Source organism: Balearica regulorum, chromosome 1, assembly GCF_011004875.1.
Source record: "Balearica regulorum gibbericeps isolate bBalReg1 chromosome 1, bBalReg1.pri, whole genome shotgun sequence".
Classification (NCBI taxonomy): Eukaryota; Metazoa; Chordata; class Aves; order Gruiformes; family Gruidae; genus Balearica; species Balearica regulorum.
Window position 1 is genome coordinate 54,144,891 of NC_046184.1, and position 26,050 is coordinate 54,170,940.

Consider the following 26,050-nt stretch of genomic DNA (forward strand, 5'->3'; position numbering starts at 1 on the left):
ATTCTTCTGAGGTTTTGCTGTTGAAAACAAGAAAGAGTATTTAACAAAAACATGCGGCAGCTTGCGTTCGACCTGAAAATTATCAGGAAGGGTGAAAAGTTTCCAGTATTGAGCGTTTGCTGCCCTCTCATGGACGTTGCTTTTTTGTTGGTTTTGTTTGGTCTTTTTTTTCCCCTTACAAGCTGAGCAGCTTTATATAATGTATCCTTTCATAAGGATGCAACATAAGATTAATCAATAAATAGTCTCTATTTTCACATAGGCCACAGATACAGATCTTGCATCTGCTAGCAGAGAAAGAACTGTTCCAGTGGTCCCTCACTGGCAGATGAAAATAATGTAGTGTGCCATGCTGTTCATACACAATCTTTTCAGCATAGGCTCAAAGGAAACCAAAATGGGGCAAGACAAACACCAAGACTCTGAAGGAGAAATCCTAAAGGCTCAAACCAGTAACAAATGTCCTGTTCCACAAGGAACTTGACAGAATCCTAGGTTGGGCTATGGCAGTGATTCTGGAGTACAGTGGGGATGCCACAGCTAAGTTCAGGGTGTTCCCTTTCCTAAGGCCAGTTTGCTCTCTCTGGGAAGGGAAGTTCAGGGACCATGAGTGGCCTGTTGTTGGAGAGTGGGCAATCTGTAGTCAGATCCTCTGTCATTTGCAGAAGATTTTGGGGGTAAGGTAGCTATAGCCTGCACTATAGGAAACACACTTGATGTAACATTTGTTGCAGGCTTTATAGCTCTGAGTACACAGGCAAGTCCCCAGGACGCTAGTAACAGTGTAGTTTAGTTGTACCTGCTGCAGAGCTCCCTGAACCCGCAATGCCATGAAAATGCAGTTCTTGAGCCTATTCAATCCTTGGGAATCTGATAGTATCACAGGACCCCCATAGGAGTTATTACCACTTGCAGACCACTGCCATGAAGTTACTGGACAAATCTGGGCTTCACCAATCACCTCCTCATGCAGTCCCTGATGGGTTGTCCAGCTCCAGGGAGCTTTTTGTTTCTGCCTTTTTTTTTTTTTTTTTTTGTGGGATAAAATTCAGTTAGAGATTCATCCTATAACTCTGCTCTATAATGAGTTGCTTCTGCCCAGAAATCTGTGACTACATAAAATATTTCCCCGTCTCTTGCTGTCTGTCTCCTTGTCTTCATGCTCTTATTGGCAAAATGTCAGAACCCATTTATGACTGTAACTTGAGATAGAAATGTCACATCTTCTGGACAGTTGCTAAGATTCATAGAATCATTTGCATTGGAAGGGACGTTCAAAGATCATCTAGACTAACTCCCATGCTGTGGGTAGGAACATCTTTTACTTGATCAAGTGAAAACCCTGTCAAACCTGACTTTGAACACTTCCAGGAATGGGGCATCCACAACTTCTCTGGGCAACCTGGTCTAGTGTCCCACCATCTTCATCATAAAAGATTTCTTTCTTATGTCCAATCCAAATCTACCCTCTCTCAGTTTAAAACCATAGCCCCTTGTCCTGTCAGTACAGGCCCTTCTGAAGTCTCTCTGTCTGTCTTATAAGCTCCCTTCATATACTGAAAGTCCACAAGAAGGTCTTGCTGCAGCCTTCTCTTCTCTAGGCTGAAAAGCCTCAACTCAGCCTTTCTTCATGTGAAAGGTGTCCCAGCCCTTTGATTGTTTTTCTGGCCCTTCATGGGATTCACATGGGCCCACTCATCAAGTCTGTCAAGGTCACTCTGGATGGCATCCCTGTCCTCTAATGAACCAGCTACACCACTCAGCTTGGTGTCATCAACAGACTTGCTGAGGGTGCATTCAATCCTATTATCTATGTCATTGATGAAGATAGTAAACAGTACTAGTTCCCGTATGGATCCCTGAAGGACGCCGCTTGTTACTGCTTTCCATCACTTGTTACTGTTTTCCATTTAGACATTGAGCCTTTGGCTATAACTCTTTGGATACAACCATCCAGCCAATTCCTTATTCATTTAACAATCCATCCATTGAATCCATACTTCTTCAATTTACAGGTAAGAACACTGTGGGGGACGATTTCAAAAGCCTTACAGAAGCCCAGGTAGATGACATCAGTTGCTCTTCCCCTATCCACTGATGCAGTTGCTCCAATGTAGGAGGCCACTGGATTAGTCCGGCATGATTTGCCCTTGTTGAAGCCATGTTTGCTGTCTCTAATGACATTCATGTCTTCCATATATTTTGACATAGCTTCCGGGAAGATTCAATCTATGATCTTACCAGGCACTGAGGTGAGGCTGACTGTTCTGTAGGTCCCATCTTCCTCTTTATTTTCCTTTTTTAAAATGGCTGTGATGTTCCCTTTTCTCCAGTCTCTGGAAACTTCACCAGACTGCAATGACTTTCCAAATATGACAAAGAGGGGCTTAGCAACTACATCTGCCAATTCCCTCACGACCCTGAGATGCATCTCACTGAGCCTCATAGATTTGTGTATGTTCATGTTCTTCATAGGGTCTCAAAACTGATCTTCTATGATGGGAGGGGCTTTGTTCCCCCAGTCCCTGCCTTGAGCTTCAGGGACTTGAGAGACATAGGAAGAGTGATTGCCAGTGGAAACTAAGTCAAAAAAAAAAAAAAAAAAAAAAAAAAAAAGAGTACCTCAGCCTTTTCTATGTCAGTTGTCACTAGTTCTTCTGTCTTATTTATTGGGGGGAGGTGACACATTTTATTTAATCTTCCTTTTCTGAGGAAAAAAATAAAAATCTTTACTACCCTTGTGTAGCTTCCTTTTCCTGCCCAGGCAACTATGATTTTTGGGATGGTTGTCACATGGAATACTTAGTTGGCTTTTCTTTGACACTGGAGAAGAGGAAATATGTCCGAAACACACCCCCTTTCAATGAAAGAAGTCTCCTGTCTCAGAAGTGCACAAACTCACCAGATCTGGTCCTGACAGGAGAGAGATGCAGGTGATAATAAAGTGTTCTCTCTGACAGAAGGAGAAAAAAAAAAAAAGAGGGTTAAGGACCAAGTGGCCAAAGGCAGGCAATCAGGGAATTGTCAGAGAGTTCTTTTATGAAGACAGTATATCTACAGCAAAGAAAACAGAGAAGCAGGGAAGATATGGCAAAACACTGAAACAGCAGTGTGCTTTTTTACTAGGGCAGTCACCTAAAACTGAGCGTGAATATGTGGTAGGCAGACCAAGCATACAGAGCTTGACTAGTGCCGGCCTACACACTGGCTGTTGAAAGAACAATAGGAACTTTTTTTTATGTGCAGGTCCTGACCTACGCTTTGTTTATTTTTACTGTTTTCAGTGTTTGATGAGAACAATAATTATATTTCTACATTTCATTTTTTCTACAGCTCCTGGCAGCCCAATCCTGAAATCATTGAAAAGCAAACCCTGCAGTCCTTGGAAAAACCAAGCACTGGGGTTTCACTGACGTTCCAGCAGAAGGCCTGCAGGAGTGATGAACAAAGCTTGCGAGGCACTGGAACTGCAAAGAGATCACAAAAACCAATCTGCCAAGCGAAAATCGGAATGAAATACAACCCTAAATCTAGAAAGAGCTGTGCAAAATTGAGTATGGAGAGTGAAGGGGGATCCCAGGAGGAGTCACATCAATGATTTTGTTGTGCTTTCACAACCGGTTATGAAGAAGAGGGATCTCAAATCCCCACAGAGAAATGTGGCTAGTATCTCCCACTGCCCAGCACTGTGATCTAGGTAGCAAAAACAAAACCTGTGGCAGAAACACTCTATTGTGTAACCTCGCTAAGCCAAAGGTGTTTAGGTGAAAAGTGTTTCTGTACCTGAACTCAAGCTGGCGCAAATCTGTGCTGCCATGTGAGCAGCAGAGAACAGGTCTGGTATTAATGATATTTGTATTGCACTCTGACTTTTGGGGACTCCACGTTTGCTGTCCCCACCTTCCTGTCCATACACAATAGCTGTCTCCCCCCTTCAGCTCCTTCCCTTTGAGAACCTGTAAACTTAGTCTTGAAATGTACATATTTACATCTCTCCATTTGTTCAGCCCGGGATATTATGAAAGGTTTTTTCCCTGCATTATTCAGTTTAGGATGCTCACCACTACTGAGGACGTGCAATAGCATCATATCCCTATTTTAAACACCTTTGCACCTGAACTAACATCATTCAGCCTTTTATTGAAGGCTAGCTTCCAATTTTCTGTAACAAATGCAGCAGCTTTTTTATGTTAGTATTGGAATAATTTTGCTTAAAAGTCCAGCTTTGATATTTTTCAGAAATGAGCTTCTAAAGGGGACCTTTTTATTGTTTTCAAAGACATGCTGAGGCCATGTAGAATAAACTCTTACTCTCACATGACAACAACTACAGCAAAAGACACAGTCATACACAAAAAGCACAGGAGTAACAGAACCCACTAACAGAGAACAAAGAGATAAAGAAATACATGAATAGAAATGACAGACTTCTGATATCACCATTTACTTAGTAAGTAAATCTGTGAAATAAAAAGTTGAACTCATGGAAGAAAAAACAAATGAAAGCAATTCTTCCTCATAATAATTTGCAATTCTGAACCAATTTTTTGACTTTCCTCCTATTTTTTAGCAGCTTAGTCAGCATTTAAAAAAAAAAAAAAAAAGTGGATACTTGTTTTTTCTATCTCAGTATGGCCCCTCACAAAACATAGGCCCTTTTTTGCCTCCTGTTAAGCCACCTCCTCTTTGGCCACCGGCATTTCAGTTCTCCATGTCAAATAGTTGCACAGAATCACTGAGCAGTCTGATTCCAATCCAGTTCCCAGAGCTATTCACAAAAGACAAAATGTGGTTTGTGCCTCAGATCTTAAAGCTCTGCTTTTCATATTGCTTGTGTTCCAGTCAGTGGTATTGAAGTTCCTTAGAGTCCATAGTGTGCGGAAGTGTCTGTGCAGTGCAGAAACATAAGATATCATATATTTAAGATATCATGCATTGAAGAGAATATTAATCTCAGACTATGTATTAGTCTGAGCACTTAGAAAATGTGGACCAGGCTAGGGCCACGACATAGTCCATATTAAAAGTTCAATAAATATATGTTGCATTGCCACAGAGACTGTTGAGAGATATTAGTCATTTCACACAAATAAGTAAGTTTTAATTAGAATAAATTACTTAGGATTATAATAGGGTATGATTTGTGCTATTTGTTAGCTTTACTTAGCATGAATGGGTAGATTTGCTGAAGCCTTTAAGCCACCATAGAGTTATTTTTCTCAGTAATTTTCCTAGTGGTTTTCCTAACAGTACTGTGTTTAGTCTTTTAGTATGGGAAAATATTTTGATATCACACTGATGTCTCGGTAGTGTTTTTCCCAGTCTGGGCCTCTTCACTTCTCCATGTTCCACCAGCAAGGGCAGATGCACAAGGAGTGTAAGCCAGGTGATAAGGAGGCTCCAACCTTCGGGGAAAACTGTGGAAACTGCAAGTCAACAAGATAAGAGCCTGCCTGCCTGGACACAGAAGAAGAATCCAAGTAGATGCAGGAAGACCCCAGACCAAAAATCACCATTGGACTAAAGGATGCGTGGACAGCGCGTGAAGGGCGTGTGAGAGGTGGTGTGTGGGACCCAAGGGTATAATTGCCCCAGGATTTCTTTGCTCTGGGTCCCTCTCTTTGGAGGCACCCAGCCTGGGCTGATCCTGCTGCTGCACCTTTCAATTAAATGAATTCTTTTATAAAATCCAATGCCCAAGACTGTGCTGCGGGAAACCGAGGGTCGAGCCTGAAGAAGCAGGAAGCGTGCTCAAGAATAAGCGTGCGTGTGTGTGACACCATGAATGGTGTGTGATTGCACAGGCAGCAGATCCTTTAACAGAGATATCCTGTGATATAATATAAAAGTCTTGTTGGAATCTTATTTTGGGATATTAATACAATCCCTGAATGTGGTAGGAACTGTCTCGAGAAGCTTCTGCTCATTGGTTCTTAGAAGAGGACACTCAACTAAAAGAGAGACAGAGATAAAGGCACGATGGAAGATCTTCCTTGCAAGAAATGTACCCAAATCCAGAAACTGCATAGATCATCAGCATTTCAAGATGACAGAACAAAACTCTAGGCCCTTTTAGTCGTTTTGAGTTTTGACTTTTCATTATGAATGCACATCCAAGTCTTTTCAAGCTGCCCTGAAAAGCTTCATCTTGGCACATGACATATCTTGGCGGATACTGAACAGAGCTCATCTCTTTTCCTTCTTTTCCCTGTTTCATGAGGCATCATAACAGGTTTCAGAAAATAAATTAATGCCCAGATGTCCAAAAAGGAGGTCATACAACAAAGTCAGACATGTTCCCTCTCTACTGCAACTATAAATCACACACTTCAATCTCAGCTCAGCAGGTCAGTTAGAAACTTGAACCATGACAGCAGAATAGTACCCCCTGATTTTTTTCTTAGGATATAACCAGGACAACAGGATTTTTTGTTCTGACATTAAATTTGTCCCTATACTTGATAGCATGTCCAGTGAAGCCTATATAGCTAGTCTATTCAGTGTTCCTGTATACACATACACTTCCTTTCTGTAGTGTGGAACAATCTCTTACATTATTTGGCAGTTATAAAGTCTACTCAGCTGAACCCACAGCTGAGTAGTCTTTGCCTGTAACGGTATTTTAGACTGGTATCGTTGTACTTGGGCTGGTGTTCTCCATCACCACTTGTGTTCAGAGATGTACTAATCTTCTAAATCGCAACTACTGCAACATCTTGGGTGGCTAACAGCTCCAACTGAATTTTCTTAGAAAAACAGTTATAATAATTTGAGTTTTTCCCTCTTACCTCTCAGAAAAGGGAAAGAAGTATCCTGTCACCTCCCTCAAGTGAGCAGGGAGGGTAAATTGCAACAGGCCAAGAGTGAACTGCTGTCATTACCCCAACTCATTTCAGAGGCCGAAATGTTTATTCCAGGATGGTCCCACCAAAGTCAATTCAATTTCCAGGGATGTGTGATACAGTTTTGCCCATGCTACTGCAACTGTTTGGGTTTTGCCTTTTCAGGTTCAGCTGTGAAGAAATAAATTCAGCATGAATATCTCATTTGCTACAGCAGCGTACCTGCTCTTTGACCGTAACCAGTCAAAATCTACTCCTTTCCAACTAGTTGTAAGAGAGCTGGAAAATCACACTCTCCTCGAGTCAGTGTACCTAGTTGGGTGAAACCCTTTCAAAATTAGTGGGTGTGAGTCCCAACACCCTTTGCTAATGGTAACTACGAGAGTCTGGTAGGCACATCTCCATCCCAAACAGGGGCACAGGCCTGTGAGGTCAGGAATTCAGGATGTCAGGGTGAAGGCACATGGCCCGATAGTTTTAGAAAAAAAGTGGGATGTGTATGCAGATTTGTATGTTATATAGAGGAAGAGGTAATAAACCTGAGCGAGGACCAAAAAGTCGGATGACCCTAAGAAGTAATGCAGAGGAAGAGTAAGAACAGCGTTTCAGGAACCGGGCTTAAAAACAGAGGTTCTGGTTTTTATTCATTTCCCTTTTAGTACAGGGATTTAAGACGTGGACAGTCTTTGGAAAAGCACGAATACCGGCGAAATACGATCCCACCATTTCTCCTCCCGTTTCCGGGTAATCCCTTCAGATACACGAGGTTAACAGCTACGGACTTGAGATCAGCCCTCTTTTATTGAGAGCCAAGCAGGTAATTCCACGAAACCCCCCGTTTTCCTGCCCGCTGGGGAAGCGGTGGTACCAGCACTGTGAGCTCAGCGGGGCGAAGGGCATCGCTTGAGTGCGGTAAAGGTGACGGAAGGAGGGCACGGTGGAGTCACCAGGAAAAGGAGGCGGCCGCCGGGCTGGAGGACAGGTGGGGGGAACACCCACGGGAGGATCTGACCCCCGCGGGTTCCTACCGTGCACCAGGCGCTGCCTCCGAGCGTTTCCTTTGCAGAAATGAGCTCCCGGCAAAGAACGACCCCGGCAGCTCCAGGGCGCAAGAGGTTCAGCACGGAAGTCGAGGACCGGCGGGCAGCACCAGGGATTGCTCAAAAGGCAGCTCGAAACACCCGCTGGCCCTACGATTTCCAGGGAAGGGACAGAAATAGAGTGGGAGTGAAAAAGCCCCGTAGGAGGTGAGGCGAGCACGTACCCAGGAAGTTCATAAGCCTCTTCCGCCGAGTGGAAAACCCCGTCTGTTTTAACCCGAAAACTGCTGTGCACCAGAAAAAGCCCGAGAGTCGCGGCCAATCTCTGCGCAGCGCGGGCTTTTCGAAATCGGTGGAGCTCCGGGGGGCGGGCGGGAGCGCTTCCGAGCGCGGCTTTTCGTCCGTCCGTCCCCCGCTGATCGGAGAGAAGCTACAGGGAACCGCGGCACTCACGCCCCTCACCACCCCAAGAGCCGGGGTACTGTGCGCGCTGCCTACCGTCCACGGGGATTTTGGACTCATACCGATTTATTACGGCTAATGGAAAGCTATTTGCACCCACGCCCACGGGAGTGTGCCGAAACGAGCCGTACTGCGGTGAACACTGCTGCGGTGCTACCCAGCACTTGTGGGGAACAAGAGTGCGGAAGTTTGTGCTGTTACGGGATCGACCTTACACAAGAGCAGCGCAGAAGCAGGATAGTTAATATTGTACGCGCACATACAGACTAGAGACGTAGGGAAAAAAAAAAAAGAGAAAAGCGTTTCAGCTCTTTTCAGGAAGGCTTGGGTGGCTCTTAAAAGAGCCGTTGGGCTTATCTGCAAGGCAGACAGAGGTTTTTTTCAGGATCATTTATTTCTTCTTGGGCGCCGCCTTCTTTGCCTTGGCCGCTTTGGGCTTGGCCGCCTTGGGCTTGGCTGCTTTCGGCTTCACCGCCTTCGCCTTGGCCGGGCTCTTCGCTGCTGCCGCCGCTTTCTTGGGCTTGGCAGCCTTAGTCGCCTTCTTGGGGCTCTTGGCCGCTTTCTTGGCCGCCGCCGCCGCCGCCGGCTTCTTGGCTTTCTTGGGGCTCTTCTTCGCTGTCACAGCCTTCTTGGGCTTCTTGGCGGCGCTGGCGGGCTTCTTAGCCGCCGGCTTCTTGGGCTTGGCTGCGGCCGCCCGCTTCTTGGGGGCTTTTTCCTTCACTTCCCCGGGCTTCTTGCTGAGACGGAAAGAGCCGGAGGCGCCGGTGCCCTTGGTCTGCACCAGGGTGCCCTTGCTGACGAGACTCTTGAGCCCCAGCTTGATGCGGCTGTTGCTCTTCTCCACATCGTAGCCGCCGGCGGCCAGCGCCTTCTTGAGCGCGGCGAGGGAGAGCCCCTTGCGCTCCTTGGAGGCGGACACGGCCTTGGTGATCAGCTCGGTGACGCTGGGGCCCGCGGGCTTGCGGGCTTTGGAGCCGCCCGCCGCTTTCTTCGGCTTCTTGGCGGCGGTAGTCTTGGCCGGGGCCGGAGGGGCGGCGGCGGCAACATCGGGCGCGGCGACGGGAGCGGTCTCAGCCATGTCGCTGTCTGCGCAGTCAGCGCGAACAATAGCGGCACCGGCCCCGCCGCCCCCTTTTATAGCAGCGCCGCGCGCGCTGATTGGTGCGCCCCGCCCCGCCCCGCCACCCGCCGCTGCTCCCGTTGTGTTTCTTCCCGGTCCAAAACGGGCTTTTTCCTCCCGAAATCTACAGCCGATGCACCCCGTTTCTTCCCGTGAGGTGAGAAGGGGGCTGTCCTACCAGCTAACGGAGATTCCTGTTGGAAGGAACAGGAATGAGGGAAAAGCGACCCCAGAAACTCCGCGGCGTGGAGCCTCAGAGACCTCGGGAGAGGGAAACTTTCGTTTTATCTTTTAAATTAAAATTAGACTATCGGCTAAATAGGGGCAGCCGGCGTGAAACATTGTGCTTTAGAAGGTCCTCTCCAGAGTAGGGCAAAAACCGGAGTGGTTTGAACGATCAGAGCCAGGGTAAATTGATATTAAAGTCGAGGAAGTAACACAGCTTCGCCCCGTCGTCCCGGACGCGGATGGAGAGCTGGCTCCTTCGGCCGAGCCGCTTCCCTCCGAAATCACATAATCCCACTCACTGTCCCTTCGGAGACCACGGTGTCTTAGCTAAGGCCTTTTGGGGAGACGGTCGTGCTTTAGCAACACGTATGAAACCCGATGTCACCTTACCTCTGCTTAGGTATTGCAGTGGAACAAAGCACCGACGTGCCCCTCTGAAGTCTGATGTTCCTGTCACTGCACTCTCGATGTCACCTTAACGAAGTGGCTTTCGTTTGTTAAATTCAGGAGTCAGAATAGTTGCAATTGCAATATAATCTGCTTTTAGTCTTAAAAGATATAGAAGTGCTTGTCTTTGCATCGCGACTTGCTAAAATTGATTGGCGAATAGAATCTGGGGTGTAACGAAATTTGAAATGGACGGGGAGGTAAAGCTGAAAATTCGGTCCTTTAAGGGTATGGTCGGTAATCAGAAAAAATGTTTATGCAAAACTGATTTCTCTGTTCTAATGAATGAGTGTTGATGCTGTAAGTGTTTTGCTTTGATAACAGCATCTGGTGATTCACGGCTTTGCTCCTGTCAGAAGTAAGACAAGAATTTACACCTTTTCAAGAGGGTTCCTTCCCTGGGTCAGTGGCAGCTCCATATTCCAACCAATAGATGAATTGTCACTTAATTCCTTTGTTTTCAATTGCATGTTGTGTTCTTTTTAATACAAAACAATTAACATTCTGCCTGCAATAATATTGTGTTTCACACGCTAGATACAAGGCTATCATCAGCTTATAAAAACGGGTTTTTTTTTAATTCAGAGCTAAAAGAAAGTGTAACAAGGTGAATGGAATAAGGGTACAACGTAGAGTTCCCGCTACCTGGGACTGTGAAAATATACAAATGCGCTGACTTGAATATTCATGTGGCATTCGAGAAATGTCATATTATTTTCTGATTACGCGTGTTTAACTGAAAATGCTAAAGGGATACAATCAAAGCAAGGGCTAGAGTTATTCTAGTAATTTAACATACCGGGTTTTTTCTCTTCTTGGAGGTGAAATGTAGGAAGAAATACAGCTTTGTGAGATCTCCCAGCAAATCATTTCAGCCTATAAGACGAAGGTGAATACGTGGTTTGGCTGCGATAATGAGCACGATGGAACTACAAAGTGTGAGACTGCAGAACTGTGCATTGTGTATGGATTAAACACAGAAATTGGAAACTAATTTTAATACCCATTTAATCTGATGGGTATTTCCAATAATGGGGGAGGATTAAGGTCCTCAGTGACGTGACCGAACACTGTATCAGAACTGCTGACACTCTGATGAAAAGATTTTTTTCTAAACTATTAGTAGTGACTCCGTAGTAAGAAAGAACGGAGATTTCAAGCCCTCCCAGAGACAGTGGAGATACGATTTTGTAACTCTCCAGTCCATTGATCTCTGTGTATGAATAGTTTGTTTGTTTCAAGCTATTCACATTTAATGGCAGCTTTCAATCAATTCGCTGGAGTCGTACAATAAAGGCGAATATTGTCAACCTTACCGGTCTTTGAAAGATTCCTAGTAATGTTTTTATTTCTCCCAAATTCTTTAAGACAGAAACGGACTCCGAGATTCCTGGAAATAGAAACAGAACATTCATTTTTTTGCTTTCATTCTCATGATTGTATCATGACTTACTTGGAAACTGGAAAGTGTTTAGAGATTTGATTCTGATCTCTCAAGCCCATCATTGCTCCATGTAAAAAATATTTCTGTGCATTGGAGATTATCCACATCCACTATGTGAGAGATTTGTAACCAAAAAAAGAGAGATTGATACTATCAGGCTATGGGTTCTCATAGGAAAACAACATTATGATCCCCTACAATGTAGGTCAATTCAAAGATGGGCGTAAACCAGAAGACAGGAAGGACAGACTTGAATGGTGAAGCAACTTGCAGATCATTTGCCTCCCTCTGGTTCTTTTATTCTGTTATGTTTTGCTTTTGGATGTTCAAGAATAATATTGTAGAACTATACAAGTCTTTGGATTGCAATCCAGTAAGTGGATTTTAATTTCTCAGCCACCGCAGACTAAAATTTAATTTTTCAGCCATAGTAGAATATGACACAAAACAGAGGGCATGTGCTCAACACAGGAACTTGGTGCAGTTACATAGACACAGCAGGAAGGCTTCCGCAGGCTTTAATAGTCCATTATTTCTTCAGGTAGAAGTTGTATTTGGGTATCACCACTCCATCCACCTTTCCTTCATTTTTAGAATCAGCAAGTGTCAATAAAAATACTGAAATATTTCACTAAAATGTTGTTACTTTCTTTCCAGGAAATAAACACTTTTATGAACTAACACAGGCCTATGGAGAGATTCTGCCCAGAATTTCTTTAAGAGGAAGCTAGAAAAAAAAAAAAACATTGACAAGAGTCTGTGATGGGTTCAGGTTCTACATTAAAACCCCATACCTGCTTGGGACCAATTCAACCTTATCTAGATCGCTTACTGAAACTGGACATCTACCCTTGCTCTTATTTCAAGGAAAATCAGGGTAGGTAGTACTAAATGATTGTTGCCCTGTGTTTTAATCCTCTCTTTCAAAACTAATGCTAACCGCAGATGTCCTAATAGTCAGTAAACCAAGAATCCTTGCTTCCTTTTGCTTAAATGAGTCACAGGGTCCTTTTGTTTTCCTCTGTGCCTACTGACATTAATTTTCCTGAATTACTAGGAAATTTAAAATGTACTATAATAAACGTTGAGCAATATTTTCATTACCACCATGCACAAATGAACAGCAGCCAATTGCAGTTTTCACAGTGGTGAGGCCCTTGGATTTTTTGTATTTTAATCTTCTGTCAGATTTCTGTATATAGGCCATAGCTCAAGTTGAGATATGCACTACAAAATGTTCAGAAGAGTCTGTATTCCATATTTGAAAGACATCTGTTTGGGGTTTTTGTTTGTTTGTTTGTTTTTCTTCCATACAACAGAACATGCCTCATTTTCAGGAAAGGGAACCATTTTTTTTCATCACATAAACACCATTCAAATACAGATGAAAACTACTTCTCTATCTTCCAGTCTTTGCACGCTAACACTCTTGAGAGGACGGAAACCCAGCTGCTCAGCATGCAGAAGCTCCACTGGACTGGAACTTTTCATTTTTCTTTTTCTCTCATGTGGAACAAGAGCTGTTTCTGACACAGCATTAGACGTAACGGGTGCTGCTGGAGCTGGCTTAGTGGCACAAGGATGAGAATGATAAGGAACAATTTACACTTTGTCAACAGTATAGATCTAATAATAAGTATGGGTTAGAAAGAATCATTTTCCAGGGAGTACCAAAAGCCAATTGAAGAATGAGGTGAACCACAGTGTTTTTCTAAAAATCATACTAGAGCTTTTTCCAAAATTGCAGGGTTAAGGTGTGAATGGGGCCTTCTTGACCACAGGCAACTGGCAGTTGTTGCCCTTTGGAAACTCCAGATATGGCACAAGCAGAAAAAACTTTGGTATAGTAGAGAGGGAAGTCAAGGACGTTTGTGAAACTCCTAATGCACTTGGAACTTTTTTTCTTTTCCTCCATATGGCAAAAGCAGTACATGGTGTTCCCCAACTCCATTGATACTAGTTAGCCTAATTCCTATTACTGTGTAACAGCCCAAGTTCTGAGGGCTACTTTAGACCAATCTCTAGGTATTTCTACACTGAAAGGAACGTCTCTCTGCCTGCTTCAAACCCTATTACATCTATGCTGTAGTTTTAATTTTTTTTTTTTTAAAAAGAAAACTTTGTAACATAAAAACATAACACGGCTTTTTTTCGTATGACTTTCCAGTATGCTAACATAAAATGTCGATTGCCTCTTCTGCTAAAAGAGAGTCTAACATTTTTGCATCCCTCCTTTAATTTTTGAACCTCCTCTTCTCCTTTAATACCACGGTGATGAATCTTTTAACTGAGCATTACATAACCCAAAAGAACGATTTATGTGTAACCAAATGGCTGCAAACTGACAGTAGAAGGAAGCAAAGCTGTCAAGAGACCTTCCACCCTGGTTTTGGCGCTCGGAATTCATGAGCAAAGCCCCCAAATTCAGTGTGTTCCAACAGTCTAAACCCTAACTAAAATTCAGTTTACAGCTGTTATGCTCACATTTCACATCTTCAATGCTCACCCTCACTGATGACCTACAAAGAGGTCAACTTTGTGCTTGTAACATATCAACCAGAATTTAATCTGCATATAAAAATATTTTTGGGCTGATTTTCTGAAAAAAGAACAAAATAAACCCCCCAAACCCCAAACGAACAAACTGTGGTCTCAAGGTTGATGATTTATGAAGGTAAGAAGCTAAGAAGAAAATTGTGACAACAAATTAAATGGAGATAACTAAAAGATCAGTGAACATAATTAAGAAACAAGATGTAAGAACTGCTTTCAGAATCTTCGCGGATACTTAATACTATATTCCTAATAGTTTACCTATTGCTTTATAAATTATTAACAATTGTTTGTTGTCTTCTAGGCAATATATATTTCTTTTAATATATAATGCTATTTAAATGAGTTCCGGGGGATTTGTAGGCCCCAAATCCATATCTAAAAAGGCAAACGGGAGAAAGGAAAAAAACACCTCGACATATTCTTTCTGACGGTCATATTCACTGTAAACTCTACCTGTTTCACGTGGTTTATAACGTACTGTCATGTTCATTCCCTGCATACCGTTCCCAGCATCAAATGAACTAGAAATTAAGAGTTCAAGGATTTAGGGCTATGCACAATATAAACCCATAAGATCTACGCTCATTCTTGGAAATAATTAGTGCTCGTAAACTGACAGGGTAATTAATACACGAACATCGATATGGGAAGGATAAAGATGTGCTGCACGTATAGCAATACCGTAATATTCAAATTATTTGTGACAACATTAAAAAACAGCAGTAATGGAAAGATCAATAGATGCTCCTAACACTTTAGTAAACTTGTCGAAAAAGTAGTAAGAAAAATTTGAAGAAAACGAAATTATGTCCAGTAGATGGCAGGAGAAAATAAGACAAGCGAGACAAGGAAAGTAGCTCCCATCCCTTCTCGGCACAGCTGTGCCGGGCGAGGGCTGCTCCAACCCTCGCGAAAGGTCCGCCAGAGCCGCATAAGCGCCGATTCCAGGCGCACAGGCCCTCTGGGCCGCTGCGCACCGAAGCACTTGGGACAGAGCCCAGCCGGCTCTAGAGAGAGGTGGCCGCGGTGGCGTGCTCGGCCCCCGGCAAAAGGAAGGCCTGCGCGCCGTCGCCCCGCCCGCCCGGAGGGGAAGATGCCGGGAAACGGCGCTTCAGGGGCACCGGGGCTGAGGGAAGGCGAGCGGGGAGGAGGCGCGGGCTGGAGCGGTGAAGGCGGCCGGGGCCCCGGGGAGGTGCCCGAGAGCGGCGAGGAGCGAAGGCTCCGCCTCGCCGCGCCCGCGGAGGGGGCGGAGTCGCAGGCCCCGCCCCCGCCATCCGTGCCCGCCCCTGCTCCCAACCAGGTCGGCTCCCAACACATAAACACCGCGGCGCGGCCGGCGGCAGCTCATCAGCGCGGAGCACAGAGCAGCGGCAGCAGCATGTCTGGCAGAGGCAAGGGCGGGAAGGGGCTCGGCAAGGGGGGCGCCAAGCGCCACCGCAAGGTGCTGCGCGACAACATCCAGGGCATCACCAAGCCGGCCATCCGCCGCCTGGCTCGGCGCGGCGGCGTGAAGCGCATCTCGGGGCTCATCTACGAGGAGACGCGCGGCGTGCTCAAGGTCTTCCTGGAGAACGTGATCCGCGACGCCGTCACCTACACCGAGCACGCCAAGAGGAAGACGGTCACGGCCATGGACGTGGTCTACGCCCTCAAGCGCCAGGGACGCACCCTCTACGGCTTCGGCGGCTAAAGTCTTTTCGCTCCCGCACCATCTCCAAGAACCCAAAGGCTCTTTTAAGAGCCACCCACTTTCTCTTTCAAAAGAGCTGTGTCGCGATGCTTGTGTTCTGGGAGTGTTTGCTGTGTCTCTCCTGTTGCCTTCCGGCTCCCATTCTCCTTAGTCCTCAAACCCGCGATTTTCTTACTGCACCCCGACTGGCCAGCCTCGCGTTGCGGCTCGGGGTCCCTCCCTACTGTCCTGCTGTTGCACCACCCCCCCCCTTTCAGCCCTTCTGCTTCCTCTTTCTTTCTCAGGAGAGTTTGTCTACTGAGGCTCTCCGCCCTGCAAGGCGGGCAGTGCGCGAGTTTGTGACTCTTCCCGAGGCAGTTTCTGATGGCCAGGAAAGCCTGAAGGGCGAAGCCAAGCGCCTGCCTTCTCTTGGGTGGGAAAAAAAAAACCGCGGGGCAAGGGACCCCGCCCCCCTCCAAGCCCTCCCGGCTCAAAAAAAAAAAAGGCGGGAAGGGGGGCAAAACCCGTGTCTGTCCCGCCAAGTTTTCTACTCCAGGGTGGCGAGCTGTATTTCTCTCCTGCTCGCTCATGCCTGAAGGTGACTACTGACACGGGCTTTGCTTCACCCGGCAGAACGCGGAAGACCTCGCTCTTGCAGCGGGGGCCTGGCGGCCTCCGCAGCCGGACCCCGTCTCCGGCGGCGAGCGGGTTAAGCGTCCTCCCTCTTTGCAGAAGCCCGTGCGGGGGACGATTGGCTCCGGGCGGTTCCGCGCTCGGCAGGTTCCGCGCTCCGCTCCCCGCGCCCTCGCCTCAGCACAGCCCCCACCCCGGGCAGTGCCCCCACCCCCCGGGGAGCAACACGATCCTCCGCTCACCCGCTACCGGACCGAAAGTGCGGGGCCCACGAGGAAATGCACGTTTCCCGGCAGCGCCCGAGTGCTCGGCGTAGCTTAGGCCGGGGCGGCTACAGAGGCGACACACACGCACACACACCCCCCACCCCCCCTCTGGCGCAAAACGAGCCAACTCTCCCCTCCCCTCCGCTCTGCTCCCTCCCACGAGGAGCGCACACAGACCGTTCCCCTGCCGCCCGGCTCAAGAGCGTTTCAAGCTCCTTCTCGAGTTTGTGGGTGGCTCTGAAAAGAGCCTTTGGGTTTCGCTTCTGTGCTAGGGACGCTTCACCGGGCCCGGTTTACTTGCTCTTGGCTTTGTGGCTCTCAGTCTTCTTGGGCAGCAGCACGGCCTGGATGTTGGGCAGCACCCCGCCCTGCGCGATGGTCACCTTGCCCAGCAGCTTGTTGAGCTCCTCGTCGTTGCGGATGGCCAGCTGCAGGTGCCGGGGGATGATGCGCGTCTTCTTGTTGTCGCGGGCCGCGTTGCCCGCCAGCTCCAGGATCTCGGCCGTCAGGTACTCCAGCACGGCCGCCAGGTACACCGGGGCGCCGGCGCCCACCCGCTCCGCGTAGTTGCCCTTGCGCAGCAGGCGGTGCACGCGGCCCACCGGGAACTGCAGCCCGGCCCGCGACGAGCGCGACTTGGCCTTGGCGCGCGCCTTCCCGCCCTGCTTCCCGCGGCCGGACATGCTCGGTCAGTGGGTCGGACGGTCGGCGATAAACTCCCGCTGCCACACGGAAAAGAGCAGGTGAGTTACCCGCGCCCTGAGGCCCGCCCTTATATCCCTTCCCTTTGCGCGGCCGCCGGCTCCTGATAGGCCGAGGCGCCTATCGGGGAACGCGCACCCAATGGCGGACCGAATCTCGTCCTGGCCAATAGCGAGGGCCACAGCTCCGAAAGGCCCCCGCCCGCGCTCTCCAGGCGGCCAATCACCCGGCGGGAGGGGCGGGCCTCAGCAGGCGGCTCCGCCCGGACGGATTCGTCGCTCCCGTCGCCGCAGCCGCCCGGACCCGCGGGCGCCGCGCCGACCCCTCTTTGCTTCTGGTTCGCTTTTCTTTCTTCGTTACCTCTCCCTTTTCTTATTTTTTTTAAGTTGTTTTAATTTTACTTTAATAAATTGTTTTAAAGCAACTGGCTCGGCAAAAAGTGCGGGCTGGGGGCGGAGGAAATGAGAGGCGGTGTGGCTGCGTCAGTGAGCGCGAGCACGGGGCGGGGGGGTTACCGGGAGAGGGGAAAGGCGGTGCACCTCCCCACCTTGTTTCACGCTGCATCGTTTCCCCGCAGAAAGGCTTCGCCCCTTTCTAACACCGGGCCACCCCAAGGCCTTGCGACCTTCCAAAACCGTAACACCCTTCCTTGCATTGGACACCCGTCACAGCTCGCTCCCTTCTGTGGCCACCCCCCCCCCCAAAGGCACAGCGGGACACTGTGATTAAACACGGCCTCTGCGCTCGCTGCCTGAGCACTGCCAAAACTTCAGTTTAATTACTATAGTCCTCCTCCGGTCCCCATTTTCTTACTACAGTTGTATCCGTGTGCTAGTAATAGGGACTAAAAGGGGTGGGTCTTTTCCATTATTTTATTAGTTTTTCATTATTTGTTACCTCTGTATGCTTCAATAATGTATTTTAGTAAAATTTTGTAAGGTAATATAAGCAGTAAAAAAAATGTGTCACAGCTCCTTTTATTGTGTATGGAGAGTGGCTCTTAAAAGAGCCTTTGTGTTGTTCAAAATGTTTTCTCAAAATACACGTTCTTAACGGGTTTATGCACGCTCACCGCGGATGCGGCGGGCCAGCTGGATGTCCTTGGGCATGATGGTGACGCGCTTGGCGTGGATGGCGCAGAGGTTGGTGTCCTCGAAGAGCCCCACCAGGTAGGCCTCGCTCGCCTCCTGCAGCGCCATCACGGCCGAGCTCTGGAAGCGCAGGTCGGTCTTGAAGTCCTGCGCGATCTCGCGCACCAGGCGCTGGAAGGGCAGCTTGCGGATCAGCAGCTCCGTCGACTTCTGGTAGCGCCGGATCTCGCGCAGCGCCACCGTGCCGGGCCGGTAGCGGTGCGGCTTCTTCACGCCGCCCGTGGCCGGCGCGCTCTTGCGGGCCGCCTTGGTGGCCAGCTGCTTGCGGGGCGCCTTCCCGCCCGTCGACTTACGCGCCGTCTGCTTCGTACGCGCCATAGCTCTCAAGCGAACAAGATGGAGAGGAACAGATGAACTAACATCCTGGGGGTAGTCGGGGAGTATATATAGCACTAGTCCCTTCTCTGATAGGCGGATGAGTGTATGCTGTGTCCTATTGGTGTATTCAAAGTTTAAAAATCCCGCCACTGGTAGGTACCGCCTATCCTGTTTCGTCTTTGTTCTTGCGGTATACTGTGTGTCGTCTAAAGAAGCCATTCTTTGATCACTGTGTATTTTTTCCACTTCCGCAAACCCTTCATATATTATTGATTTATATTTTTTTGACCTTGTGTGAGTTAATAATTAAGACCTCTTTTGTAAAAAATATTTTTTTTTTCACTGTGCAATTTTCTTTTTTTCTTTTTTTTGTATGGATATTTCCATGTGGAGTTAATAAGGATAAAATTTCTCTGGAATTTTTATTTAAATATGTTGAAATCTTACAGAAACATACAGAATATAAAAAGAGAACAGAGGAGAAAAAAGATGGCAGTTGAAAGAAAATAAAAGACTGAAAAAATAATGAAAAATGCAATTTAGTAAAATATGTTTGATTGAATAATGGAAAAGACCCACCCCTTTTAGTCCCTATTACTAGCACACGGATACAACTGTAGTAAGAAAATGGGGACCGGAGGAGGACTGTAGTAATTAAACTGAAGTTTTGGCAGTGCTCAGGCAGCGAGCGCAGAGGCCGTGTTTAATCACAGTGTCCCGCTGTGCCTTTGGCGCGGGGGGGGGGGGGGGGTGGCCACAGAAGGGAGCGAGCTGTGACGGGTGTCCAATGCAAGGAAGGGTGTTACGGTTTTGGAAGGTCGCAAGGCCTTGGGGTGGCCCGGTGTTAGAAAGGGGCGAAGCCTTTCTGCGGGGAAACGATGCAGCGTGAAACAAGGTGGGGAGGTGCACCGCCTTTCCCCTCTCCCGGTAACCCCCCCGCCCCGTGCTCCCGCTCACTGACGCAGCCACACCGCCTCTCATTTCCTCCGCCCCCAGCCCGCACTTTTTGCCGAGCCAACTGCTTTAAAACAATTTATTAAAGTAAAATTAAAACAATTTAAAAAAAATAAGAAAAAGGAGAGGTAAAGAAGAAAGAAAAGGGAACCAGAAGCAAAGAGGGGTCGGCGCGGCGCCCGCGGGTCCGGGCGGCTGCGGCGGCGGCGGGAGCGACGAATCCGTCCGGGCGGAGCCGCCTGCTGAGGCCCGCCCCTCCCGCCGGGTGATTGGCCGCCTGGAGAGCGCGGGCGGGGGCCTTTCGGAGCTGTGGCCCTCGCTATTGGCCAGGACGAGATTCGGTCCGCCATTGGGTGCGCGTTCCCCGATAGGCGCCTCGGCCTATCAGGAGCCGGCGGCCGCGCAAAGGGAAGGGATATAAGGGCGGGCCTCAGGGCGCGGGTAACTCACCTGCTCTTTTCCGTGTGGCAGCGGGAGTTTATCGCCGACCGTCCGACCCACTGACCGAGCATGTCCGGCCGCGGGAAGCAGGGCGGGAAGGCGCGCGCCAAGGCCAAGTCGCGCTCGTCGCGGGCCGGGCTGCAGTTCCCGGTGGGCCGCGTGCACCGCCTGCTGCGCAAGGGCAACTACGCGGAGCGGGTGGGCGCCGGCGCCCCGGTGTACCTGGCGGCCGTGCTGGAGTACCTGACGGCCGAGATCCTGGAGCTGGCGGGCAACGCGGCCCGCGACAACAAGAAGACGCGCATCATCCCCCGGCACCTGCAGCTGGCCATCCGCAACGACGAGGAGCTCAACAAGCTGCTGGGCAAGGTGACCATCGCGCAGGGCGGGGTGCTGCCCAACATCCAGGCCGTGCTGCTGCCCAAGAAGACTGAGAGCCACAAAGCCAAGAGCAAGTAAACCGGGCCCGGTGAAGCGTCCCTAGCACAGAAGCGAAACCCAAAGGCTCTTTTCAGAGCCACCCACAAACTCGAGAAGGAGCTTGAAACGCTCTTGAGCCGGGCGGCAGGGGAACGGTCTGTGTGCGCTCCTCGTGGGAGGGAGCAGAGCGGAGGGGAGGGGAGAGTTGGCTCGTTTTGCGCCAGAGGGGGGGTGGGGGGTCTGTGTGTGCGTGTGTGTCGCCTCTGTAGCCGCCCCGGCCTAAGCTACGCCGAGCACTCGGGCGCTGCCGGGAAACGTGCATTTCCTCGTGGGCCCCGCACTTTCGGTCCGGTAGCGGGTGAGCGGAGGATCGTGTTGCTCCCCGGGGGGTGGGGGCACTGCCCGGGGTGGGGGCTGTGCTGAGGCGAGGGCGCGGGGAGCCGAGCGCGGAACCTGCCGAGCGCGGAACCGCCCGGAGCCAATCGTCCCCCGCACGGGCTTCTGCAAAGAGGGAGGACGCTTAACCCGCTCGCCGCCGGAGACGGGGTCCGGCTGCAGAGGCCGCCAGGCCCCCGCTGCAAGAGCGAGGTCTTCCGCGTTCTGCCGGGTGAAGCAAAGCCCGTGTCAGTAGTCACCTTCAGGCGTGAGCGAGCAGGAGAGAAATACAGCTCGCCACCCTGGAGTAGAAAACTTGGCGGGACAGACACGGGTTTTGCCCCCCTTCCCGCCTTTTTTTTTTTTGAGCCGGGAGGGCTTGGAGGGGGGCGGGGTCCCTTGCCCCGCGGTTTTTTTTTTCCCCACCCAAGAGAAGGCAGGCGCTTGGCTTCGCCCTTCAGGCTTTCCTGGCCATCAGAAACTGCCTCGGGAAGAGTCACAAACTCGCGCACTGCCCGCCTTGCAGGGCGGAGAGCCTCAGTAGACAAACTCTCCTGAGAAAGAAAGAGGAAGCAGAAGGGCTGAAAGGGGGGGGGTGGTGCAACAGCAGGACAGTAGGGAGGGACCCCGAGCCGCAACGCGAGGCTGGCCAGTCGGGGTGCAGTAAGAAAATCGCGGGTTTGAGGACTAAGGAGAATGGGAGCCGGAAGGCAACAGGAGAGACACAGCAAACACTCCCAGAACACAAGCATCGCGACACAGCTCTTTTGAAAGAGAAAGTGGGTGGCTCTTAAAAGAGCCTTTGGGTTCTTGGAGATGGTGCGGGAGCGAAAAGACTTTAGCCGCCGAAGCCGTAGAGGGTGCGTCCCTGGCGCTTGAGGGCGTAGACCACGTCCATGGCCGTGACCGTCTTCCTCTTGGCGTGCTCGGTGTAGGTGACGGCGTCGCGGATCACGTTCTCCAGGAAGACCTTGAGCACGCCGCGCGTCTCCTCGTAAATGAGCCCTGAGATGCGCTTCACGCCGCCGCGCCGAGCCAGGCGGCGGATGGCCGGCTTGGTGATGCCCTGGATGTTGTCGCGCAGCACCTTGCGGTGCCGCTTGGCGCCCCCCTTGCCGAGCCCCTTCCCGCCCTTGCCTCTGCCAGACATGCTGCCGCCGCCGCTCTGTGCTCCGCGCTGATGAGCTGCCGCCGGCCGCGCCGCGGTGTTTATGTGTTGGGAGCCGACCTGGTTGGGAGCAGGGGCGGGCACGGATGGCGGGGGCGGGGCCTGCGACTCCGCCCCCTCCGCGGGCGCGGCGAGGCGGAGCCTTCGCTCCTCGCCGCTCTCGGGCACCTCCCCGGGGCCCCGGCCGCCTTCACCGCTCCAGCCCGCGCCTCCTCCCCGCTCGCCTTCCCTCAGCCCCGGTGCCCCTGAGGCGCCGTTTCCCGGCATCTTCCCCTCCGGGCGGGCGGGGCGACGGCGCGCAGGCCTTCCTTTTGCCGGGGGCCGAGCGTGCAACTGCGCAGCGAGCAGGCGGCCTTGCGGCCCCCCGCGAGCCGTTGTTATGGTTACGCTCGCCGTGTCTCAGTAGTTCTGAGGTCACATCGCAGGGACTCAATGGTAGGATTGAGAACTGGCTGCTCAACGTAAGAACTGACAGGTCATCTCTGTGGCCTTTATTACTAGTATTTGGCTTATGCTGTGAAGCATCAGAAAATCATATCTATGTATTCAGCTAAGACCAGAAAGAAGCACACATGTTTTTCTAGAAGCTGGCTGTGCCTAACTCTTGGACTATAAAATCAATGGCAAGTCCACAAAGGGCTTTTTCAGCATAGAACTGGAGGAGACCCTTTATTTTGTGCCTTGTGTCTGGAGTGTTGCTTCTTATTAAGTCCCAGACTCAATGCTGGTCAAATTCAAAAAGCACTATATTTCCATTTAGATCACTGCTACTAGCTGGATGAAAATCAGTCATGTATGTCAAATGCAGAACACAAATGTCTACATCAGCTATGTGCATGTGTACCTCCATGTTTTCAAAGGCTTGACATGATTCTGAGTGGATAGATACTCTTTCTTTCACATTTCTCTTTGTTATTTTAGTACAACTTCACAACTGCGTATCAGTCATCATGACTGTTAAATCCATATCTCATTTCTGCTGGCTATCCTTGCAGACCTCCTTTTTTGTACCTCAGGGCCCACTGGGGCTATGACATTAGCATAATTCCAATATGGAGAATTTCCCAGTGCTCATCATGGCTGAATACACGCATCATTATCCACACAGAGACAGAGGAGATCCTTTCATGATCAAAGACTCAGGGAGATCTTTATGAACCCTTTGTCTCTCTGACATTGTCATTTGGTTCTGCCTCAGTCATAGTGACTCTGGGAGGGAAGGGCTATGTGAGTGATGGGATCTAAAAATATAACGGTGAGGTAATTCTTTCCCAGCATCTTTCAGCTCAGATTATTTTATATAGGAATGTCTCTGCCTGGCCCTGAAGGCTGCTGATTTCTTTTTTTCTGCTCTTTCAAATGACTTGTCATTCCCCCTGCTTCAAATACATTCTCTTCACCTCTCTTCAGCTACAAGAAAGGGGGTTCAGTTCAGCCTCTCTGCTGGTTGCTGCTTTGTCCCACTTCATCTACACCATAGAAAGCATATTTTCCAGCACCATTTTGTAACACACACAATGAGGACACTTAACTGTATATAAATGAGATTTTCCTCTATGATAGGGATGCACTCCATGTAGCATACATGTCCATCACCCATTTGTTCATCTACCACTCCCACTGTACCTATTCCTCAGCTTTTTATACTTTGTCATGTTAAAGCCACATCCTAAAGCATGAAAAATGAGAGATCTTATGTCCAGGGAAAACAATCAATAAGCACACAGGAGAAAAATACATTCAAGGCTCTCCAATTCAAAGCCATCCCCTCTGACTCAGTCCCTGGCCTACAAATCACTAGGACCTAAGAGATCATTTTGATGACGTATCAGTTATTGTTCTTGTACTCTTCTTTTACTGGCCTCTGTCACAGCTGGGATATTCGCCCAGGTGGAAGTTTCCTGTGAATTATTCAGTTCTTCCAGTGTTATGATCGTAAGTCTCTGTCCAGAATGCAATTCAAAGGGCAGCACAACTTCAAGGCTGTCCCACTCATATCACCCATTCATTTCTCCCAACTCTGGATCCATGCTGATATTCCTAACTGCAAAAACAAGTTCTACTACTACATTTTGTATTCTTCCTCTATCATGTCCCAGACTTATGGATTGTGTGTCCTAGATACTAGCCCAATAGTGCTAGTGTCTCCTTCAACACTGACCATAACCAGGTGACCCTGCTACCCTAGGGAGAAGAAGGTGACCAAAAAAAAAGAAAAGCTAACACCATTTACCATGTTAGGAAAATAAGCACATATTGTAAAATAAAAAAAAAAAAAAAAACCAAAAAACAAAACCAAAACCAGCCCACTAAATCAGAACAGTTTTCAAGTGTATGAATATTTTCATTAACGCCAAATGCAAACAAACATTCTTGTCCTCATCAAATGATGTAACTGACAGCAGTAACCCTTGAAAGCCTTTCCATGTACTCAAGTGCATAAAGGCCTATTTTCTTCCAAAGAATTAATAAAACAAGCACAGATTACACCTTTGCTTCCACTTAGGTTTTGGTTCTTTTTTTCTCCCCCCCCCCCCCCCCCCCCCGGGAAGACATTTATATAAATGAACGTGCATTAGATCTGGACAGTTAATATCAGAATTACTCAAATGTTTACCTCGTTGATCAGCAGGCCTTTTTTCAACAGCTTTCAGTAATTTGGGCTATTACTTTTTTTTTCTTGTAGGTGTTTTGTATTGCAATTGGAGTAAACCCAAAACACCATCTAGTTTCTCTTTACTTATCATCTCTATATAGCTGGACACAGGCTGATCCCTGCTTCTAGCTGCTTAGTGCTGGCCTTGTGTGCTAGTCCTGTTAACCACACAATTAAATGTAAGATGTTACAAACCACTAACCTCAAACAGCACACGAAAGTTAAACTTGTTATTTTACTCTTTATTTCATGCACTGATCGACCAAAACTTGATTGCATTTTCAGTGTCCAAAATGGTGAAAAACTATGTCAGGAAGACCAAGATTTAGACTTAATACACTTATGGAAGCCAATCCTTCTTTCTGGGACCAGATCATACAAAGCAAGTTGCAGGTAAAATAGGTGAAATATTTTCTTCTTGAATGTGCCCACACTGTATACACATACACTTGTAAGCCTGTGAAGCAAGATTCCTGACTTCCTAACAGTCTGATAGCAGGAGTGCTGATTCACTGGCCTCATTTATATATTGTGGGGAAATCTGGGCACCAGCTGACACTTCCAGTGCCCCTGGCAGTCTGGATGCCATCCTAACCAGGGACAGTGCAGCTCTGGCACCAGCCCATGGACTGTACAGCTGCAAAGCAGGTACTGTAAAAAAACACAAGCTAGAGCACAGCACCCTAGCAATGAACAACTCTTCAAAAACTTTTTGCCCCCTTCTATGGGAAGACAGACAGACTATATTGCTGGCACCCAATTGCTACCTTGCGATACTCCTGCTCCGGAAAGATGGCACAAACAGCCTTATCTGGAGCCAGTACCTGCTTCACCCCCACACTTCTGAGGAAAACTGGCAAGGCAGCATCACTTAATGAGAGCACCTTCACATGGTGTGTGACGCAGTGCTTTGGCTCTTATCCAGCCTACACAGTGTCTGGGTGCCACCATCACTGCCTGCGCGGCAAAAAAAATGGGTTGCCTGCCAACCCAAAGGTACCTGGAAGCCCATCACATCACTGCTTGGGGTGTCACCAGCCAGAGAGATGGAGCATTGCAGGCCAGCTGTGCAATGCACTATGTGCCCAAGGACACTTTGTCACTCCGTAGGTACCAAATGTGACTCTGGCTGGAGGGGGCATGTAGACTGGTCACATT

The 26,050-nt window shown here is 48.9% G+C and overlaps 6 protein-coding genes across 6 annotated transcripts in view; 2 read left to right on the forward strand and 4 right to left on the reverse strand.

The window, feature by feature from the left end:
- The window catches only part of LOC142601518 (histone H4), a 370,615-nt gene that overhangs the window by 1,736 nt on the left and 342,829 nt on the right, over positions 1-26,050 (reverse strand). Inside the window, exon 2 of the mRNA XM_075750701.1 lies at positions 21,869-22,233. Coding sequence (XP_075606816.1) covers positions 21,907-22,218 — 312 coding nt within the window. The 5' untranslated portion in view covers positions 22,219-22,233 and the 3' untranslated portion in view covers positions 21,869-21,906. The remainder of the gene's footprint in view (positions 1-21,868; positions 22,234-26,050) is intronic.
- Positions 8,326-9,457, reverse strand: LOC142601401 (histone H1.11L-like). Its single transcript, XM_075750298.1, has one exon. It carries the CDS (start codon positions 9,420-9,422, stop codon positions 8,736-8,738), a length of 687 nt encoding a protein of 228 aa, XP_075606413.1. The 5' UTR covers positions 9,423-9,457; the 3' UTR covers positions 8,326-8,735.
- Positions 15,503-15,916, forward strand: LOC142601408 (histone H4). Its single transcript, XM_075750352.1, has one exon. It carries the CDS (start codon positions 15,518-15,520, stop codon positions 15,827-15,829), a length of 312 nt encoding a protein of 103 aa, XP_075606467.1. The 5' UTR covers positions 15,503-15,517; the 3' UTR covers positions 15,830-15,916.
- LOC142601404 (histone H2A type 2-C) lies at positions 16,882-17,412 on the reverse strand. The gene has a single exon (XM_075750325.1). It carries the CDS (start codon positions 17,388-17,390, stop codon positions 17,001-17,003), a length of 390 nt encoding a protein of 129 aa, XP_075606440.1. The 5' UTR covers positions 17,391-17,412; the 3' UTR covers positions 16,882-17,000.
- On the reverse strand, positions 18,376-18,896 carry LOC142601402 (histone H3). The gene has a single exon (XM_075750311.1). The coding sequence runs from the start codon at positions 18,876-18,878 to the stop codon at positions 18,468-18,470; it is 411 nt and encodes a 136-aa protein (XP_075606426.1). The 5' UTR covers positions 18,879-18,896; the 3' UTR covers positions 18,376-18,467.
- On the forward strand, positions 20,317-20,852 carry LOC142601406 (histone H2A type 2-C). The gene has a single exon (XM_075750339.1). It carries the CDS (start codon positions 20,343-20,345, stop codon positions 20,730-20,732), a length of 390 nt encoding a protein of 129 aa, XP_075606454.1. The 5' UTR covers positions 20,317-20,342; the 3' UTR covers positions 20,733-20,852.

Excerpts from the sequence above, each read along its gene's own strand:
- LOC142601402 (XM_075750311.1), bottom strand. The coding sequence starts at position 18,878 with ATGGCGCGTACGAAGCAGACGGCGCGTAAGTCGACGGGCGGGAAGGCG.
- LOC142601404 (XM_075750325.1), bottom strand. The coding sequence starts at position 17,390 with ATGTCCGGCCGCGGGAAGCAGGGCGGGAAGGCGCGCGCCAAGGCCAAG.
- LOC142601401 (XM_075750298.1), bottom strand. The coding sequence starts at position 9,422 with ATGGCTGAGACCGCTCCCGTCGCCGCGCCCGATGTTGCCGCCGCCGCC.
- LOC142601408 (XM_075750352.1), top strand. The coding sequence starts at position 15,518 with ATGTCTGGCAGAGGCAAGGGCGGGAAGGGGCTCGGCAAGGGGGGCGCC.
- LOC142601406 (XM_075750339.1), top strand. The coding sequence starts at position 20,343 with ATGTCCGGCCGCGGGAAGCAGGGCGGGAAGGCGCGCGCCAAGGCCAAG.